This window comes from Bidens hawaiensis, unplaced genomic scaffold (genome assembly GCF_021521415.1).
Source record: "Bidens hawaiensis isolate Kalapana, Puna unplaced genomic scaffold, B.hawaiensis_p1.1 tig00017350_1, whole genome shotgun sequence".
NCBI classification, from domain to species: domain Eukaryota; kingdom Viridiplantae; phylum Streptophyta; class Magnoliopsida; order Asterales; family Asteraceae; genus Bidens; species Bidens hawaiensis.
In genome coordinates, this window is record NW_027492626.1 from 104,806 (window position 1) to 127,474 (window position 22,669).

Sequence of the window (22,669 nt, forward strand, 5' to 3'; positions counted from 1 at the left end):
AGATTTTGATTTGATTTGGTCAGGACATGCAGGTCTGGGGTTGGTGAGAATAGGGTGGCTGACAGTTGACTTTTCATGTTACAGTATGCTTTTTCAGGTACTTTTGTCAGTGTACAGTAAAAAGTGGAAAATCTCTGAAACACGCTACTGTTTCCTTTTGGGCGGGAGTAATCTCCTTACATCTGGAGAATAGACTAAGTGTTCTGCGCGTATCATTTTGTGCGCATAGCTTTCTGCGTGAAGGACATTTCTTTGCTGCGGGTAGGTGCGTAACCTTCTCGCAGTTAGGGACATTGAGTTTCATTTGTAGATTCTCCAGGTGGTCTTGGTATTTCAACATAGTGATCAGTCATGTTGAAGTCAATTCCATCTTGGAGCTTCAGACAAACTAGCTCTCAATGTTCCCGCCATGCGGGGAGGTTAGTTCCCTTCCGCACGCGCATAAACGATTTAGGATGCACCCGCCTTAGCATCATGCGGGATGGTCAACCCATTAGACAACATAACGTTAAGTTACATGAAAACATAAAGCCAAAACATTCGCGCATGGCGCATATGACATATGCCCACGCTGGTTTTTACATCGCGCGCTCGCGCAGGGCGCACATAACGTGCCCGCGCTGATTCTAACATAGCGCGCTCGCGCAGGGCGAACATAACAATTGCCCGCGCTGATTCTATCATAGCGCGCTCGCGCAGGGAGAACATAACAATTGCCCGCGCTGATTCTAATATAGCGCGCATAATATTCACAATCACCTAATTATTAGGTTGATTACTTAGTTTATAGGATTGGGAAATTACCGGGTGTCACATTTTCCCCCTGTTAAGAGAATTTCGTCCCGAAATTTAGGAGACGTTGCTGGCAGAAGCCATGCTCTGAAAGAGGTGTGGGTATTTCATGCGCATCTGGTCTTCTCTTTCACAAGTGAATTCAGGCCCACGCCTCGAGTTCCATTGAACCTTTACTAACTTGATTCTGCTTCTGCGTAACTTTTGTTCTTTCCAATCGGTTACTGCTATAGGTTCTTCTACGAAGTGCAGTTGTTTGTCGATGTGAATCTCTTCCAACGGCAAAATCAACGTTTCGTCAGATAAGCACTTTTTGAGGTTGGATACATGGAACGTATCATGAACTCCACCGAGTTCGGCGGGTAAACGGAGTTTATAAGCAACCGGACCGATCCTTTCCAGGATCTCAAATGGTCCAATGTAGCGCGGATTCAACTTTCCTCGCTTGCCGAAACGGGGGACTCCTTTCCATGGAGAGACTTTCAAAAGTACTCTATCCCCTACTTGAAACTCCAACGGTTTCCTTCGCACATCTGCGTAGCTCTTCTGTCTGTCACGCGCTGTCTTAAGACGATCCCGTATTTGAAAAATCTTGTCTGTTGTTTCTTGGATCAATTCTGGACCAGTCATTTGCTTGTCACCCACTTCAGCCCAGCACAGTGGGGATCTACACTTGCGCCCATACAAAGCTTCAAACGGCGCAGCCTTGAGGCTTGTGTGATAACTGTTGTTGTAAGAAAATTCGACCAATGGGAGATGAGTATCCCAGCTACCTCCGAAATCGATTGCGCACGCGCGCAGCATATCTTCCAATGTCTGGATTGTTCGCTCGCTTTGTCCATCTGTTTGGGGATGATATGCCGTACTCATGTCAAGACGAGTACCTAAAGCCCCTTGTAACGATCTCCAAAATCTTGAGGTGAACCGACTATCTCTATCAGAAATGATGGACACCGGGACTCCATGTTTTGAAACTACTTCTCGAATATACAATCGGGCTAACTTTTCCATCTTATCGGTTTCCTTGATCGGCAGGAAGTGCGCTGACTTAGTTAGCCGATCCACAATAACCCAGATCGTGTCATAACCCCCAGGTGTCCTTGGCAGTTTGGTGATGAAGTCCATAGAGATTTGTTCCCACTTCCACATAGGAATTTCTGGCTGTTGAAGCAACCCTGATGGTTTCTGGTATTCAGCCTTCACCTTCGAACACGTCAGGCACTTACTGACATACGTCGCGATGGCGCCTTTAAGATTGGGCCACCAATACAGCGCTTTAACATCATGGTACATCTTGTCTGCGCCAGGATGTACGGAATACCGCGTCTTGTGAGCTTCGTTTAATACTTGCTCGCGCAATCCTCCCTTGAGAGGGACCCATATGCAGTTAGCAAAATATCGAGTGTCGTTCTCTTTGAGCTCCAAATCCTTAATCATACCCCCAAGGGATTCGTTTTTAAAAAACTCTGGTTTCAAGGCTTCTTGCTGAGCGTCTCGGACGCGAGTAGAGAGATCTGCGCGAATGGTCAACCTTAGAGCCTTGACTCGTAGCGTTTTTATTCGCTCCTTCCTACTTAGCGCGTCTGCTACCACATTCGCCTTTCCAGGGTGGTACTTAATTTCACAATCATAATCATTCAACAACTCCACCCATCTTCGTTGCCTCATGTTTAAATCCTTTTGATCAAATATATGTTGAAGGCTCTTGTGATCCGTAAAGATTACACACTTTGTACCATAGAGGTAATGGCGCCAAATCTTTAGCGCGAAGACAACCGCTCCAAGTTCCAGATCATGCGTTGTGTAGTTCTTTTCATTGGTCTTGAGTTGGCGCGAGGCATACGCTATGACTTTGTCTCGCTGCATAAGGACACATCCGAGTCCCTGATGTGAAGCGTCACAGTAAACGACGATGTCATCCGTCTCCTCGGGTAAAGACAAAATTGGCGCACTACATAACTTCTGTTTTAACATTTGAAATGCCGCTTCCTGATTTTCGCCCCAAACAAACTTCTTGTCTTTCTGAGTTAGCGCGGTCAGTGGTAGAGCTATCTTGGAGAAGTTCTCAATGAAGCGTCGATAGTAGCCAGCTAGTCCTAGGAATTGCCTCACCTCAGTTGGGGTTTTTGGCGCTTCCCAGTTTTCGATGGCCTTGACTTTGGAAGGATCAACGTGTATTCCTTTCTCGTTTACAACGTGACCGAGAAAGTGAACTTCTCTAAGCCAAAACTCGCACTTGGAAAACTTCGCATACAACTTTTCTTTCCTCAACAATTCCAAAATCAATCTCAGGTGTTGCTCATGCTCGGCCTTGGTCCGAGAGTAAATCAGAATATCATCTATAAACACAATCACAAACTTGTCCAAGTATGGTCTGCACACGCGGTTCATCAGATCCATGAACACAGCCGGCGCATTAGTTAGCCCGAAAGGCATCACTAAGAACTCATAATGGCCGTATCTAGTTCGGAAGGCTGTTTTCGGCACATCTTCCTCATGGACCCTAAGTTGGTGGTATCCTGACCGTAGATCTATCTTCGAATAATAACTGGATCCCTGCAACTGGTCAAATAAGTCGTCAATCCTCGGTAAGGGGTACCGATTCTTGACTGTCAGCTTGTTCAGCTCCCTGTAGTCAATACACATCCGGAAGGAACCATCCTTCTTCTTAACAAACAGTACTGGAGCTCCCCAAGGTGAAAAGCTTGGGCGTATGAAACCCTTATCCAATAGTTCCTGTAACTGATTGGATAGCTCTTGCATCTCAGATGGAGCTAATCGATAAGGCGCTCGAGCTACTGGCGCAGCTCCTGGGACTAAATCAATACGAAATTCGACTTGTCGCGGCGGCGGTAATCCGGGCAAATCTTCAGGAAAAACTTCTGGAAATTCGCGCACTACTGGTAAGTCTTCAATTCTTCGCTCATCTCCTTTCTTCTCTACTACATGCGCCAGGAAGGCGTAGCACCCTTTCCTTAGGCACTTTCGCGCCTTTAGGCACGAAATCAGTTTCGTCGCAACTCCCCTTCTTTCCCCTTGAATTACCAAGGTTTCTCCGTTCAACAGTGGGACCCGAACCTGCTTCTCATGACAAATAACCTCTGCGTGGTTCTCGACTAACCAATCCATACCTACCACGATGTCAAAACTTCCCAAGTCTATTGGCAACAAGTTAATATTGAACCCGTGACCTCCCATGACTATTACACATTGTTCAGTTCTTTCGTTCGCGCATAACTGCCTACCATTGGCTAGTTCTATAGTATAAGGCGTGTCTAGCCTACTGCTTGCTAGGCCTAGGGAGTTTTTAAACTCAGCGGATATAAAACTTAGGTCAGCGCCAGTATCAAATAAAACAGATGCAAAATGGCCGTTAAGCAAAAACGTACCGGTTACCACATTCGGCTCTTCTTTAGCTTCGCCCGCGCCGATCACAAAAGCTCTCCCGCGAGCTTGGTTTCCCTTTTGCGGGCAATCCCGACTAAAATGCCCTGGCTTCCCGCATGCGTAGCAGTTGTCGCTCGCTCCAGCCTCTCTGACACGGCAATTCATCGTCATGTGCCCTGGTCTGCCACACTTGGCGCATTCGATTCTTGCGCATTCACCCTCGTGGTGATACTTGCATTTGCTGCACCATGGGCGAGGCCCGCTGTATCCTTTCCTTGATGGTTCCGCGGCTTGGATCGCGTAAACCCTTGCGCTCTCCTGCTTCTTGAACGGTGGCTGCTTGGAGTCGGACCCTCGGTGGTGAGAGTTCCATTTCCTCTTGGAGTCAGAAGTTCGCTGCTCGTTTCCGCGCGTAGTCAACATACCCGCACGGACCGTATCCCTTGTAAGGGTGATGGCCCGCGCTACCGCCTCATCAAAGGTTGGAGGCGCTGCGGCGTTGAGCGGAACCCTAACAACAGGAGGTAACCCAAAGATATACCTCTCGATCTTCTTTTCCTCCGTGTTTGTCATGTCTGGCACCAACTGGCAAAGCTCGTTGAACCGGTTGTTGTAGGCGTCGATATCCGTTCCTACCATGGTGTGGTTCCAGAATTCCTGTTGCAGACTCTGGATTTCTGCGCGAGAGCAGAACTTTCTCATCAACATTTCCTTTAGTTCCTCCCAGGTCTTGTGAAGAGCAACTTCTCGCCCCAAGGTCTTCACTTGAAGCTTCCACCAAGACGAAGCTGCTTCTTGGAACATGCAGGTCGCGTAAAGGACCTTCTGGTTCTCACTACATCTGCTAATGGAGAGAACTGTCTCCATCTTGTCAATCCAGTTGTAGAGCCCAATGGCCCCTTCGGTACCCTTGAATGGCCAAGGCCTACAGGCCATAAATGTCTTATAGGAGCACCCTTTGTCCAAGGCTCCTGATTCGGGTTCTGGGGTCTCGTTCTGACGACCCTGACTTGATTCGGCCTTGCTGGCCTCATGTGTCGCGATCGCCTGCGCGATTATTTTCGCGAGTTCCTCGGGTGTCATGGTGATTCCCTTGGCTCTAGTTGGAGGCATTCTCGCTTTAAAAGAGAGTGAAAATATATTAAACTTAGCGCATGTACTCTGAGCACATAATGTTCTTTATCTTTATTCACTAGACACTGTGCGACCCGTGTTCCTAAGTATGTGTATAGTTTCTTTTGAAAATATTTTCTTTGAAAAATATTTCATGCGATTCCCCAACGGTTATAGTCTAGGTTAAAACTTCTTTTCCTAGTTCGCTATAACCAGTGCTCTGATACCAATCTGTCACACCCGGCCCTGAACGGCGGAAACAGCCGGGGGCGCGCGAGTGGGGATTGATAATTAAGCACGGGCCATTGCAAACATTCAAAGTAGGATTTTCATTGCGCATGAAATGTTTAATACAAATACATTACATTGTTCAAAGATTACATAAAAACATCCAAGTATAAAAACTGTTGAAGATTTCCACGCCATATCCCCTTGCGCGGCGGGAACAACCACGCGCATCGAAGGGATAGAACTAAAATCTTCCAAAAAGCTAGTTTTAGATGTTCAGCGTGAGGTGCTCTAAGTGTGACTCCATGCGCTACCTAGTTATCTCCTGAAAGACACGTAAAACATTTGAATCAGTATAAACTGAGTGAGTTCACAAGTTTTAGTAACTTGATTAATCGTATCGCGTCATAGTCTTGGCGAAAATCATATTAAAACACATTTCTGATTTCATGTCTAACATATGCTTGATAAACTGTATGAAAACATAGATCTGACAACATAATTCTGATAGGACCGTTCCGCGGGTTACGCGCGAACGTTTCTGGAAAATGTACTCGTCTATGCAAAGTGGCGCTGCCACTACGAGCTAAAATAGTGTAATACCGTCCCGCGGGTTGCGCGTGGACATTTCTGAAAAGCCGTGCTCGTCCATGCAAAGTGGCGCTGCCACTACGAGCGAATAATACTGTAATACCGTCCCGCGGGTTACGCGCGGACGTTGTGCCGAAAACAAGGCGCTCGTCCATGCGAAGAGGCGCGACCCCTACGAGCGGGCTCAAACCCATAGTACTGCCCCATGACCATACTAGGCACTCGTCCATGCAAAGAGGTGCGACCCCTACGAGTGGGTGGATCAAACCAGCAGTCCCTACCCTTAGAGTTCCAATGGTAAAGTGATCACTTACTCGAGTTCTGGCGCACATACATCGTAAACCATAGATAACCGTTTGCATTGCTCATCATGAAACATAATTTAAACACAATCGTTTACATAACTTGTAAGTATACCATGATAAATCGTAATTTAAGCACGTGTCCCTCGCCCCGAAAACAGTTTAAAAACAGTGAAAATAGTGAAAATAGGGGCTGTGAGACTCACCTGTGGTTCTTGTTAAGGGATTAATCGAGATTCGGGTTTTCTTGGTGTTGGCCTTTGAATTGAAGGTCTAGAATACGATTAAATAACAAGAAGTATATATATTAAGATCAAGAAATAGGAGAATATAAGGGTTGGAAAGTAGATCTCAAGGTTATAATCTCGGCTTACCTAGTAACAGGATCGGAAATGAAAACAACGGATGCTTGGGAGATGATTAGTGCAAGTTTGCAGTTCTTAAGAGAGAAGTTTGAAGTGTGTTTTGGGTGATAATTTAGGTTACATATTTATAGGCAAACTCAAGGGAACACAATCCCTTGCTTTAGGGGATTGTAATCTTTTCATATCTAGGTGTAATGATGATAAAGTATGGAAATTATTATTATTTATTTAAAAGTGAAGTAGTGGATAAAAGATTTTGATTTGATTTGGTCAGGACATGCAGGTCTGGGGTTGGTGAGAATAGGGTGGCTGACAGTTGACTTTTCATGTTACAGTATGCTTTTTCAGGTACTTTTGTCAGTGTACAGTAAAAAGTGGAAAATCTCTGAAACACGCTACTGTTTCCTTTTGGGCGGGAGTAATCTCCTTACATCTGGAGAATAGACTAAGTGTTCTGCGCGTATCATTTTGTGCGCATAGCTTTCTGCGTGAAGGACATTTCTTTGCTGCGGGTAGGTGCGTAACCTTCTCGCAGTTAGGGACATTGAGTTTCATTTGTAGATTCTCCAGGTGGTCTTGGTATTTCAACATAGTGATCAGTCATGTTGAAGTCAATTCCATCTTGGAGCTTCAGACAAACTAGCTCTCAATGTTCCCGCCATGCGGGGAGGTTAGTTCCCTTCCGCACGCGCATAAACGATTTAGGATGCACCCGCCTTAGCATCATGCGGGATGGTCAACCCATTAGACAACATAACGTTAAGTTACATGAAAACATAAAGCCAAAACATTCGCGCATGGCGCATATGACATATGCCCACGCTGGTTTTTAAATCGCGCGCTCGCGCAGGGCGCACATAACGTGCCCGCGCTGATTCTAACATAGCGCGCTCGCGCAGGGCGAACATAACAATTGCCCGCGCTGATTCTATCATAGCGCGCTCGCGCAGGGCGAACATAACAATTGCCCGCGCTGATTCTAATATAGCGCGCATAATATTCACAATCACCTAATTATTAGGTTGATTACTTAGTTTATAGGATTGGGAAATTACCGGGTGTCACAACCACCCTTATTCATACCTTATATTCCTAATGATGCTAGAGTGGCAGCAGTCGATGAGTTATGCTGTGATAGGGAAGAAATGATTTCTATTCTTAAACAGTCTTTACTTCGGGCTAAGAATAGAATGAAACAATTGGCAGATCGACATCGTTCTGAACGAGTGTTTGACATTGGTGATTGGGTATTTGTTAAGATCCATCCCTATTGTCAATCTACTATGAGATATAATAAATTTTCAAAATTGTCTCCTAAGTACTATGGCTCATTTTTGGTGCTTGAAAGAATGGGTCCAGTGGCTTACAAATTGGATCTTCCAAATGATGTTCAAGTTCATCACACATTTCATGTCTCACTGTTAAAAAGAGCAAACGGGCCACCTCAACAGGTTATTCCTATTCCTGTTGAACCAAGATTTAAGTTTCAACCTGCTGCAATTCTAGAACAACGAGTGTACAAAAAAGGTCATCAGGCTTCAATGCAAGTTTTGGTTCATTGGCATTAGCTTCCAGTTTCAGAGGCTACTTGGGAAGATGTTGCAGAATTCAAGTTACGTTTTCCCGAATTTAAGTCTTGAGGTCAAGATTTTAATTGGGCGGGGTGTAATGATACGAAATAGAAAATATAAGAGGGTTCTTTTGTAATTGTTGAAAGTAGGAAGGGTCGTTGTGTCAATGTAGTAACAGTGAGGGTCTGTGTTGTAAATAGTTGACGAGTCTTACATACCTAACTCTGTTGTAATTGGGGATCATATATGAAATCGATACCTAATTCTGTTTGTTTCTCTCTCTCTCTCTCTCTCTCTCTCTCTCTACACTGCTCGTAACACTAGCAAACACCAATTACTTCGTAATCCCATCGCCGATTCTGTGTAAGTAATAATTGTAAGCTCATCTTTTGCTGAAATTTCACAATTTTCTTCTATTCTCAGTGACCGTTATTTATTATATGCAAATTACATGTTCGATCTTGTTTTACCTGCAACTTGTTTGTGCGTTAAAAGTTTAGATTCGTGAAAAGTATATATTTTAAGGGCATTTGTTTATCAATTTATTGAGATTGATTATAATTTATAACATTTATATACATATGAACTGGATTGATTTGACATTTAATTTGTTTTGTGAATGCTAAAAGTGACTACAATGCCACCAAAATCAAAATCAAGTCGACGTAGAGGCAAGTTTGTTCCCAAACCCAAGCAGGAATGGCGAGTGAAGCAACCGACAAGGAACTGGCTGGACCTTCCATCTGATTTAACAAAGAATATACTTGAAAGAGTTGGTGTGGTTGATCGCCTAGAGAATGCCCAGAAAGTGTGCACTGCGTGGCGTGAAATCTGCAAGGACCCTGCCATGTGGAGGGTCGTTCATATGGACACGTATGCAGGTGTATGTGGGGACATGTTTAAGCATGTTGTGGATAGAAGCCAAGGCCAGTTATTTGAGTTAACCATTGTTGGTTTTTGTGATGATATCGATCTTCTTCAGTATGTTGTTGATAGGTATAAGTTTTGGTTTTTGGGTATATTATTTCTTTAGTCAAGTTTCTGATATGTTTGGATTTGCTTATGATAACAGATCAAGTCAGCTTAGACGTCTAGAAATCGTTCAGTATTTTTATGACTTTTGTGAAATGTGGAGTGAAGCTTTCAAGAACCTACCTTTGTTGGAGGAACTCAGCCTTGTCAATGTAAAAATTAGTAAACAAGATATTGAAGCTGCGGGCCGCTATTGCCCTTTGTTAAAAATACTCAAAGTGAATAAAAAAGCTTCTAGATCATGTGATGCTGCTGCTGATGATGATGATGAGATACCCTTAGCGATTGGGAAAAACCTAACTGTGTTAACTCACCTTGAACTTATTGGGAACAACATGACAAACACTGGGCTGCAGGCCATTCTGGACGGCTGCTGTCATCTTGAATCACTAGACCTGCGTCGGTGCTTGTACATTGATCTAGGAGACTTGGGGAGAAGATGTTTACAACAGATTAAATGTTTAAAACTTCCTCGCGATTCTCTTGAAGGGTTAGCGTATAGTGGTTATGATCTATGTGATTCTGATTATGAATTTGTGTCTGGTGATGAATATGATCAATACTTGGAGTATTATGATGAATACTCTGACTATGATGACTACACAGCCTATAATAATGACATTGATAACTTGAGTGGGATTAGCGTTGAGAGCTTGGGTGAGATGATGGCTTTCATGTCCATGTTTTAATAATGTGTCAGTCATGCTGAGAGGTGAGTTGCTGTATTTTTATATAAATGTATCAATCATTCATTCTCAATATGAAGTTTGGCCAGGTACTAATTGCGGTTGATCTGTTTCTTTTGCAGGTATAGCTGCCGCGCAAGAACTGTCTTCTGTTTGCTCAAACAGCGTAATCGATATTCTGCTGATGTTTTTACCAGTTTTATGCAAGTTGTTACTTTAAAGATGGTTTTTAAAAAAAAAAAAAATTAAAATGCATGTCTTTGATGGCTGTACAACTTGTTTCGGATTGGTCTTACAAAACATGAGATGTCTTTGTAATTTTAATCTAGATTGCATTTACCGTTTAAGATTGACCAATCAGCGTTGACTGGCATGATTGGTCCAACTGACTTGTCATTTTATCAAGTCATAGGCAGTCAAACAACCCGCATGACTACATGATCTTGTGCTTTTAAGTGGGCAAATTAAAAACTAGTTGAATTCAAAAATGGGTCAATAAGATGTTGACTAATACTTTTTTTTGTTTTAAATGACTTATATCAACTGAGCCTATTTTAATCACAACCTGTTTTGACTCGATACCCAGCCTAAGTAGAAGGATTGTAAAATCAATCCACAGCGAGTGCATGAACAACAGATTATGAACAATGCCTCAAAAAACTTATCTGCTAATTTGCTTGCGGATAAGACTTTCTGCTGCAAGTGCATTACTGTTTTAACTTTTAAATATGTTGAGTGGGAGAATTTACCACCAACCCAGCATATTTGTTAATCAGTTTTACTAACCCTTAAAAATTGGAGACATTTAGTTGATATTTGTTAATTAGTTTCTCTGGATATAATTTTGTATTTGTTATTTTGGTTGAAACCTTTAAATTGATCAATCCATTTTTGTCAGCACCGATCCTGGCCCGCCCGTCGGCTCTACCAGGTATAATTTAAAGTTGTAATGAAATACATCTTCTCATGCCCATAATCAATAACATGAAAACACAACCAAACAACTCTCATGCGCATCAATATCAGTATATCACCTCCACTATATTGCACAATAATAATGAGGATTTCATGATGATTCAGAATGATCTACTGGTACCGAGATATATTAAATGATACTTTCATTTTCAACTGACAAGGGTTGTCATGAACAAAAATATGTATCCCTAAAACCCCATGAACTTCCATGGGAGTAGCTCAAAAGATATCATCGGTTGCAGCAATATGTTCTGCCTGCCTTCGCCATTCGTTCCTATCAGTTCGGTTGGTTGATCATCTGGTTTTCAGGACCTATATACTAAGCTAAAACCCCTTAATATCATAATAAAGTATAAAAGTATGTATGGCTTTTGCTAACAATTCTTGGATGATAGAGTGGATGCTTTTCACGCCCCTGACTAGCCCATAAAGGCATAAAGATATGTAGCTGATGAACCCATTTCATTACAATTTATTTCTCAAGTGATTATCTTCAACACAAGCCCATTTTGTTCACAGACATGTTTTAATCCAAATCAACGTAAGTGAACTTGTTCGATCAAGTGAATTTAGAACATGGTGCATAATCTTATACGACTCTTTTTATTAATAACAAACAAAAACGGCAAAGGTATGTCTTATTTATAGGCTACATGAAACTTAAAGAAGACTCGGATTAGAAACCTAAAAAAAAAATTAATTCTAAGACTGAGGGTAGTGGGGGGTGAGCGGTGGACGCGGCCGCCTACGTGGCTCGCGAACACCGCTACACCCCTCAGGTGAGCCGGGGCGCGGTGGGCCGGCGTGGGTGTGACCGCGGGACAAAGATAGTCGTTGGGCTGTTTGGGTGTTCAAAAAACTAGCCGTTGGCTAGTTTAATTCCTTTTTTTTAATAAATAACACATTATAAATAACTACCCCATTTTATAACAGTAACACACCATTCTCACTACATTTCTCTCTAATAATTTAAGAATCTATCAAGTTACAAACCATGTCGGGTTGAGGCAACATCAACGACACTCAATTTCCCGAAGAATGTAACTACATGGACGACGATTCTTTTCAAGAGTTCATTGGGATGTCACAACCTGATTTTTCGGTCCCAGAAACACAACCGGAGCCGGCAAAACGATCCCACAAAAAGAAGGGGAAGAAGACCGACGAAGCGGATGGTCCTTCGGCATCGGAGAAGCGGAAGTCTACTCCGTGGTCTAAAGAAGAGAAGCTTGCGATGGCGAAAGCTTGGATTGAAATATCCCAAGATCGGAACGCGGGTAAATGATTTCGTGAATTTTATTGTTTAATATATTTTTTAAGTTTTATGTGTACTTATTACATTTTTTGTTATTTATTTTGTAGCCGATTTTCAAAAAGCTCGAGTTTTTTGGGCCAAGGTTCAGGAATGGTTTTTATGAACAAGTGGGGAGTAGGGCTCGTAACGATAATATGATATCGGGTCGGTGGACCGATACTCGTAAATATGTAGGATTGTTTACCAACATACATAATCGCAATGCTAACCGAATGCGGCCGAGTGGGTCCGATGATCTCGCGGTTTACCGATTCACTTGTGATGAATGGAAACAAGAGATGTTGCAGAGGTATGGGGTGGTGAAGACGTTTGACGATGGCTACTTGTGGGAGGTGTTAAGAAAGTGCTCGAAATGGATTGACTATGTGCCGAGGACATGGGCGATGGGGCAAAACGTACAAAAACTAGTACGTCTGGCACATACGTCTCTTCGACTGGGTCAGGAATCAAATTGACTTCGACCTAAACTTGTCCGAAGGTCATTTGAAAGACCAAGGTTGTAGCCGCCCTCAGGGTAGGGATCGTGGGAAAAAAACGGTTGTTGATGGTGACTATAAAAGAGAAATTAAGGAATTGTCAAGTGGCCTCCACTCGATTGGTGAAACTCAACACAAAAGAAACCATTTCAAGAGTTTGGCTTTTCTAGCCAAAGACTTTAGCCACCTACCGCCATACGACCAAGCGCTAATGGAAGAAGAAAAAGAACGTATTCGGAAGGAATTGGCAACACAAAAATAAAAGCGCTATTTATATGTATTTTTTTTATTTTTCTTTTTATTTTTCTTTTTATTTTCCTTTTTATATTCATTTTTATTTATGTTTTAATGAAGTATTTTAATTTATATTTGTGTATATAACAAAAAAAATAATAAATAAAAAAAATCAATCAAGCCCCTGACCAAGCCCCTGATCACCTGGACTACTATACCCTCTGGGGCTTGGTTGAGGGGCTTGATCTTGTGCCACATTAACGTCTACGTGTCAGATTTTGCTTGGATCACTTGGGGCTCAACCAAGCCCCATTACCCTTAGCCTAACTTAGGCACCAATAAATCATCCTTACTCCCTAGACTTTGATCTTCACCATAACCACCCCTTGAGATCTTTCATACCACCCTTATACTTTTCGTATTAGTTATTCGAGTCATTCAAATTGGTAATGCACCTAGTTTTACAGGTACTATGCTCAAAACCCGTTTCTACCCGCTTCCCGGCCCAAACCACCCCTCCCATCTCGCCATACCATACATGTATTTTATTTTTTTTTTTTGAACGACCAATCAAGAGAATTTTATTAAGTAAAACATAAAAGTCGACCTAGCAAGTTGCTAGACCAACAAAGTTACACCACCTCCAAAATAATAAAACACCCTATTTACTTTAGCACCCTTTCTTACATCCTATTTATATCAAACACGCGCCACCTCTCCCAAGTAATGTTCGAACGCCTTGATCGGTGACGCACCCATAAGAAACTCAACGCTTTAATTTCACACAATACATTGTTCACATTGACCGTCTTCCTTTCAAATACCACCTCATTTCTAGTCTTCCAAATACACCACATTATCGTTAGACATACCACATGGTAATTGTAATATTTTAAGTTTAAGTTTATAAAATTATAATAGTAAAGGAAACCTATATCTAAATATATTCTTTTTTCTATCTTCATGGAATTTAGTAAGACTATAATTTATTTTTTTTAAATTTGAATCTGAAGCATAATAATAATAATAATAATAATAATAATAATAATAATAATAATAATAATAATAATAATAATAATAATAATAATAATAATAATAATAATTTATTATATATTTTGTTATAGGCCCATTAAACAATGAGTGAATAAATAGTTGGATTATGGCCCATTAAACATGTCATTCTTTTACAAACAAAAGTAAAGAGTCAGTCAATCACCAATTTGATCGTAATCGCCTCCTAGGCTTTTTATCAGACGATTCTTTTATTCGGTGTCTATAATGTGAGTTTATCTTTTACTTAAGCAATTAATACGTACATGTTTTCTTTATTTTCTCATTATTTTATATTGACATTTATTTCATGCAATATTTTGCTCTTCTTGTGTTTGTGTTGTCTGCAAATTTTTTAGGGCGTTTGATTATAAACATGTTTAAGAATATTGATCATAATATCATATATGCATGTATGCATATGATATTCCATGGTTTAACCTTTGATTTGCTTTGTGAATGTTAAAGCGACAACAATGCCAGAAACATCAATTCGACAAAAACACAAACGGCCATGGCAAGCAAAGCAATCAAGGAACTGGTTGGAGCTTCCTTCAGATTTAATGTTGAATATACTCCAAAGACTTAGTGTCATTGACCGGTTTAAGAATGCTCAGTTAGTGTGCACTGCTTGGCATGAGATCTGCAAGGACCTTACCATGTGGAGGGTCGTTTATGTGGATAGATATAAAGATAGATATGGAACGGAGCAATGCCGGGACATGTTTGAGCATGTTGTGAATAGAAGCCAAGGCCAATTAGTTGATTTAACCATCGTTGATTTTTGTGATAAAAGTCTTCTTCGGTATGTTGTTGATAGGTATGTTATGAGTTTTTGTTTTAGGGTATAATAATGTCACATGGTATAATACCATAGTAGTTTGTCTTTAATTTTTTAGCAAAATTAATATCATTTTAACAATCAAAATTTTCATACTAACAGATCAAGACAGCTTAAACGTCTAGAACTCGTAAGGTATTGTCATTGCTATTATGAAACCTGGAGTGAAGTTTTCAAGAAATTACCATTATTGGAGGAGCTCAACTTTGTGGATACATTCTTTCAAGAAAAAGATATTAGAGCTCTTGGTCAGTATTGCCCGTTGTTAAAAACACTCAAAGTGAACCACAAACCTGCTAGATATTGGGCTGATAATAGATTTATTTGTATTCAGAATGGGTTAGCCTTAGCGATTGGGAAGAACTTAACTAGGCTAACTCACCTTGAACTCACCGGTATCGGCATGTCAAACATTGGGTTGCAGGCCGTTCTGGATGGTTGTTGTCACCTTGAATTGCTTGACCTACGTCAGTGTAGGTACATTGATCTAAAAGGAGAGTTGGGGGAAAAGATGTTCACAACAAATTAAACATCTCAAACTCCCTGATGATTCTCTTGAAGGGTTACCATATAGCGGATACTTGGAGTAGTGATGGATTCCATGGACCTGATTGGATAGTTTAATGCTATTAGGAAAGTACTTAGTTTAGTGAAGACCTTGGTAAATTCTTAAGATGTTTATTTCAGAGTGAACATTTGTTCTTGGAACTAAAATGCTTTTCTTTCCTTGTCTACCGAACTAGCCCTTGGATTGAAATCTTATACCGAGTTGAACAACAATGTAGGTAACCGTAAAGGCGTAAACACTCCTATTTATTTTTTCTTTTTTGTTCACGACTTCTTTTAATCATGAAAATATGTTGATGGACTACCAGACCATGAGATTTGCCTTGTTTTAGAAAACTATGTGTTTGAACTACTTGTGTTGCAATCGATCCACACACGTTATGTGACATGCATCAATCAATAGGTTGTCCACTTATGTTTTGTGGCTTTCTTTACTTATGCACTTCGTTGATATGAGATCATGGGATATATATACTTATGCACTTATGTTTTGTGGCTTTCTGTACCTATAAAGTCTCCAAATTAAATTTTCTTTTTTGTTCACAACTTCTTTTAATCATACTAATCTGTCGATTTATTTATATGCATAGTTACAGTTGTATCTAAGCATTCAAAACATATGCTAGCATCTTCGTCTTAAAAAAGAAATATACATATCATTCTGGACAGAAAATTCCTAACATTGGGAATTGTTGCTTTGTATCAAATTGTTATATATATATTAGTGCAATTGAATTAACATTTCGACCAATGTAATCATAATGCATACTAAGCAAGTTAGGGATTTGCAGTGTGTATACACGCTTGTTTTAGTTTGTTATGATGTTATGAGCGAAGCTCCTGACGAACAGTGTGGGGCAGCGCCCCTGGTTAGCAGAGGTCCTAGGGGCGGAAACCTCTAGCGGGGTCCAAGAGACATAGCCTCTGGTTAGGGTTAAGCTTTAATAAAAATTCGTTAAAATGAATTTATGATTATGTCACTCATAATCGTAAGTATAATATTAGAGGTAATATTAATTAAATTTAAATTTTAAAATATATATGCATAAGGCGGTTTCTTGAAACCCTAACTGTTAATTATATAAACTCAACGTTCATTATGGTTCATCTTTCTCATTAAATTCATTTTTAAGTTTTTGATATCAATTCAAAGTTTTATCCTATTACAACATGTGAGGAACCACCAAATAACTTTCAATCTAAAAGTTATTATATGTGATAGCAACCTCATAGGAGATTCAAATTCGAGAGCCGTTGGGTCACTAGTCGATATCACTGAAGATGGGTTATCCAGGTCAGCAGCAAATGGGTGGATCAGCTGGGTTGGATTAGATAAAAACAAAAGTGGCTAAGGTCACAACTTCATGCAGCTTATAGTCCCACGTCCCCATTGTCTATCAATTATCATATTTTAATTTTAGTCTTTTATTTCTATTTAAGTTTTAATCTTTTACTTCCTTAAGTAGTTGGCAGTTATGTTCGTAGATAGAAGTTAGTAGTTTTAATTCCGTAAAGACGAGGAACGTGGGTTAGTGTTATCCTTATTCTCTATGTAATCAAGCAACTTGATCATGAAATGGGCAGAGAAGATTTATTATATTTTTAATTTGGTTTTACCATACCGGAAGGCTAAATATTCCATTGTTATCTCAAGCTTAGAAACTTGAGAAGTGAACTTTGAATACCTACTTGTGATAAGTGGTGAGTCTGTATATTCCATTGCTATCTCAAGCTTAGTAACTTGAGAGGTGAACTTTGGATACCTACTTGTGACAAGTGATGAGTCTGTATCTTGTTATGGGTTCGTTTTGCTCTTTGGTTACAATTCGGGTGGTGAATATGTATCCCGTGTTGTCCATTGGAATTATCTTTGTTTGATTTCACAGTTTTTGGTTAGCGGTTTGAAGCCAAGTTTATAACAATATGACTGAAAATCCAAGTCAAGATATCCAAAATCCCCAACACAAACTTCTATGAAAGTGACGTAATCATTATACTTCTATACAAGAAAATAAATGTGTACAATGTCAACAAAATTCTGTACTTGAAATCAAATAAAACACATGTTTAGATGTAGAAGCCCATTAATTAAACTATAAGGTACGGATGTCACTTTACTTATTATTTTATAGTGTTATGTTAGTGCCACGTCATACTTTACTCAACTCATATTTCACAAAATCATGGAAATGATCATCAATTCACCACTTTCCTTCATTCTCAAATAAAATGATAATATTTATATAATTAATTTAATTTAATATAACTAAGATTAATTTAATACAACTAAATTAAAACTTAAATAAAAATAAAGTTGCATTCATTGAAAAAATAACAAGAGAGCATTGATTGATAAACACAAACTTTCCTGTGTTCATCCGGGGTCGCGCTTGCCGGGGGGGGATACTTTGAGAGCATTGATTGATAAACATCCTGTGGTGGACCCCCTGACCATGCCCTCCGTCGTGCCATCGGAACCAGCCTTGCAGGTGGACGGTGATTGTGTGTTGGAATGTATTAAAACCTTCCCGAAAGGTACATCTTGTGGGAGGGATGGTTTGCGGGCCCAACATATTTTAGACGCTTTCTGTGGCCAGGGGTCTCCGACCGCCTCAGGGCTCTTAAAGGCCATCACTGATGTTGTCAACTTGTGTCTTGGGAGGCTTTGTCCAAAAGTTCTAGCGGAGTTCATTGCTTCGGCACCGTTGACCCCCATGTTGAAGCCTGACAATGGAATTAGACCCATCGCAGTGGGGGCCATTTGGAGAAGATTGGTGTCGAAAGTCACTATGAGTAAAATAGGGAAAAAGGTTGCTGCTTATCTAGGGGATTTCCAATTCGAGGTTGGGATCCCTAATGGGGCAGAAGCGGTATTGCATAGTGCTAACAGATTTTTGAGCGTGTTTCATTCTGACGGGTCCCTGGCTATGCTCACTGTTGATTTTTCTAACGCCTTCAACAAGGTGGATCGGACGACCCTTCTTAGGAAAGTTAGCTGCATATGTCCATCCATCTTCCCATGGGTCCAGTTTTTATATGCCCGTCCCGCCTGTTTATATGTGGGGGATACTCATATCGGGACTTTTACTGGGGTGCAGCAAGGGGACCCCCTAGGCCCTCTTCTTTTTGCGTTGGTCCTTCATCCGCTCATCCTTAGGGTGCAGGGGACCTGTTCCTTGCCCTTCCATGCTTGGTATTTAGACGATGACACTATTATTGGTAAGGCTGAGGAGGTCGCTAGAGTGTTGGGCTTTATTCGCTCAGAGGGGGCGTCTCTAGGGCTTAGGCTTAATATTCGAAAAACAGAGGTTTTTTGGCCGTCATGTGATGATTCGAAGAAAGTGTCGGGTTTATTCCCTGGAGAGATTAGCAGGCCTGCGATGGGAGTTAAACTCTTGGGGGAGCGGTTAGCCGGGATGCAGGGTTTATTCGGTCTTTGGCAACTAAAGAGCTTTGAGGGCGGTTGAACTTATGAAACGCCTGCCGGACCTAAGGGACCCCCAAAGTGAGCTCCTTTTGTTACGCTCGTGCATGGGGGTTGCTAAGTTAGTGTTTGGGCTCCGGACCTGTCAACCTGAACATGTCAAAGAGGCTGTGTCCATCTTTGATGCAGGCCTGCGGGGGGCAATTGAAGATATTGTTGTGTGTGGAGGACCGCATTTTGGGGACCTCCAGTGGAGGTTGGCTTCCTTCCCTATGCGTTGCGGAGGCTTAGGAATTTTCTCGACTGAGGATGTCTCCGCATATGCATTTGTGGCTTCCAGGTCTCAGTCGTGGAAATTGCAAGACCACGTCCTGCGAAATGCTGGTGTTACGTGGGTAGATCCTGACTACTCTTTTGCACTTGGTAATATTGGAACAACTCTCCCAAACCTTGATATAGGCGGTTTTACTGATAAGGAGACCACCCCCAAGAAACCTCAACAAACCTTGGCGAGTGCTCTTTATGGTAAACACGTACATGATTTGGAGGAGCGATTCGATATGACCCCGAGACAAAAGGCAGTTTTAGCTTGTCTCAAGGGGGCACATGCCCAGAATTTTTTGACTGTTGTGCCCATTGAAGGTCTTGGGCAACGGATGTCGACAGTTGAATACAGAGCCATCCTTAAATATCGGCTTATGATTCCCCTTTTCTCTCCAGATGAATTATGCCCCATTTGTAAAAAAGCTTGTTTGGATAAATTCGGTGAGCATGCCCTCCACTGTAAGGAATTGCCGGGATTCAAGTATCGTCATGACTAGGTTAGAGATGTGTTATGGAATGTGCTTAGACGTGCCGGGATCTCAGCCAAGAAAGAGGCACTTGTTAACTTTTGACTGATCCGCGTGAGGGAAGATCTACCCTGCGTCCTGCGGATGTTCTTGTGTTTGGCTGGGCAGGGGGTAAGCATGCGTGTGTTGACCTCACTGGGGTGTCCCCGTTGGTGGGGCTGAGAGACAGTGGCTTCGTACCGGGACAGGCGGTTTTGAGAGCGGAGTCTAGGAAGGTTGCTAAGCATAAGACATTATGTTTGGAGCAGCACATGTTCATTCCATTTGCCTTCGACACTTTTGGATCCCTAGCTCCCGAGGCGGTTCTCTTCTTGGAGCGGGTGCAAAAGGTGGTCCACAGTGACTCGCAGAGCCCGAGGAACCAAGGATTTATATTTAGTAGAATAGGCTTTGCGATTCAAAAGGGGATAGCGGCGCTGCTTGTTGCTCGCTTACCCATTATCCAGATGTAGTTCGGTTTGTGTTATATATAAAAGGACAAGAAATACAAATTACTTAATTTAAAACATAAAATTAGGAAAAATGCAATTAAACATATTTTGCGGCGATTTGGGCTTGCAACACCTCCAATGACGTAGTGTAAGAGTGCATTTTTGGTAAGTTGTAAAACCTCTATGTCCTCTCGCATCCATCGATTGTCTAAAAAATGGGTGGTAGGCTTCTAAATCTTTAGCTATCTTTATGAATAAATCTTTGCTCAAACGAAAACATATCTTAATCATTTTTTTCGTCATATATCGGATTGTCGCCAAAGTAATCAGCTATTAAGCGCTCGTGACCCGCTTCACGATCTCTGTTCAAAGCAGCTCTTCTTGTTTTCGGTGTCGAATTTTCGCCCTCTTCGGTTACTATTACGGCTATGGTAGACACGATCGTATGAAAAAAAAAAGCGGAACGACCGAACTCGAATCGTCATCGTGTAAAAAATCCATAACAAAACTGAATTAAAGGTTTGAGTTAAAGAGATTTGTAATTTTGTGATTGGAAAAAATGAGAAAAAAGGGTTTATTTATATGGTTTAATAAATTATTTATTTAAAAAAAATCAACTAAATGTTGGAATTAGAAAACCTCAACGGTTATATTACATAAAATATGGTTTTTGTTTCTAGAAAGTATCAAATCAAACATATAAATCCAAAATACAATCGGTGATTTGAACGGCAAATTTTCCATATTATATTTACCGCTCACCCACCCCAATATAAAGGGGGTGGTGCACACCGTCGATACCGATAGCCACTTAATCATTTTCAACGGTATATCGTGAACTATACCTTATAGTCTTACAAGCAACGTTAATACTTAATCCACAAATGGCTACAATGATTTTAAGCGCCTAATTAATTTGACAAAAAGAATTGAGATTTTTATGAGCAATCATGTGTTGGTAATTTGGTTGATTTGAGTTTCTAAAATGTCAAAAATGAACCTAGCATAATTTTATACATTTTAGCAGGATTTTAATCACATGTTTTTTTTTTAATTATGAAAAACATGTTTGGATATATGTAGCAAATTTGAGAATACAATCACAAGTAGATAATACATGGAATTCTGGAATTCGTCTCCTATCTTTTATCCTTTCATAATAAAATAATTGATTTTTCTTTGTTATAAGTCTAATATTACAGTGGCATGAGAAAAATTTTAGAAGGAAATATTTCATTGATAAGTGCATAGCGCAATAGAATATACATATTTAAAATGCTGATAAAAATAAGATTATCTATAACGTTAACAAACGCACTTTCAACATACAGATCTAGTCGTCATGTCACGTTATTTTTCTACTCATTCTTCCCATATGAACATGTTACCTTCAACGCTATCATAATCATTCTTCCCACGTGCAACCTTATTTCACTGTTTACTAATATAGTAGTTAAATATAGTTAAATTATTTAAGAACTAACTTATATAATTAATTTAAATCAATTAATTAACGAAGATAAAACTAAATATGCATATAGTTTAGTTAAACACCAACTAATAAAAATTACAATACGGCGTTAATAAATAGACAAAAATAAATAAATAAATAAATAAATGAACTAGCTATTTGAATAAATTATTTATTTATTAATGAATTATTACTATTAATTATAGTTTATTTTTTTATTTACTTAAGTTATTTATAAAACTTATTGTTTGCTATTTTTTAATTTAATGGTAGCTTTTAAAAAACTGAAAAGAAATATTGATTTGTATGGGACTCATCTAACCATGCATTTTGGTCGTTTGTCATGAAATGCATTTCCTCTAAATACACGTCAGCACATACCCCATTGTTGCACTCTGGGCATGCGCCATCAACCTCATTTATGTGTGCCAACATATGCTCGTATTACGATAATCTAATAACATCTCTATTTAAAGTGATAATATCAACAGCCCAAAAAATTGAAACCCGAGTTTGTTCATGATAAACTTCACAAGGTTTTGGTAACTCAATTTTGAAATAGGGTTCTCCCTTAATATATTGTGAAATAACAATGGAAAGGTATAAAACAAAAACATAGATAGGATATAATTATAATTTAAATAATATAAATACATTAATGCAAGCTGAACGGGGCAATCAACATGAAGGTTGAACCCAAGAGAATCAAAGGGTGCGGTGGAGAGACCTTAGGTCAACAAATTCTCAATTTGAAAGCAATGAGTAATTGTAAATAAACGGAAAGAAAATATAGAGTGCGTTATTTTGTATGTTATTTATACATTTTTTCTAATGTTGAATTCTTGGCTTCCATTAAAATTAAATATTTTTGGGTGAAGAGTTATGCCTATGCCAGCTCATTTATCAACTTTTGATGCCCAGATTAAATAAATTTGGGTGGAGACACTTAAGATGTCGCTAAAATTTT

The 22,669-nt window shown here is 40.2% G+C and overlaps 1 protein-coding gene and 1 pseudogene across 1 annotated transcript; both read left to right on the forward strand.

Moving 5' to 3' along the window:
• The first annotated feature begins 8,674 nt into the window (after window positions 1-8,674).
• Window positions 8,675-10,394, forward strand: LOC143553670 (putative F-box/LRR-repeat protein 9). The gene is made up of 4 exons (XM_077043612.1): window positions 8,675-8,712; window positions 8,979-9,345; window positions 9,422-10,093; window positions 10,190-10,394. The coding sequence occupies exons 2-3, from the start codon at window positions 8,987-8,989 to the stop codon at window positions 10,068-10,070; spliced, it is 1,008 nt and encodes a 335-aa protein (XP_076899727.1). The 5' UTR covers window positions 8,675-8,712; window positions 8,979-8,986; the 3' UTR covers window positions 10,071-10,093; window positions 10,190-10,394.
• A 4,199-nt stretch (window positions 10,395-14,593) lies between these two features.
• LOC143553682 (putative F-box/LRR-repeat protein 23 pseudogene) lies at window positions 14,594-15,487 on the forward strand (annotated as a pseudogene).
• Window positions 15,488-22,669: the final 7,182 nt, after the last annotated feature.

Coding starts and splice junctions, on each gene's coding strand:
- LOC143553670 (XM_077043612.1), top strand. CDS start 8,987: ATGCCACCAAAATCAAAATCAAGTCGACGTAGAGGCAAGTTTGTTCCC. Junction 9,346..9,421: donor CTTCAGTATGTTGTTGATAG/GTATAAGTTTTG, acceptor TTATGATAACAG/ATCAAGTCAGCTTAGACGTC.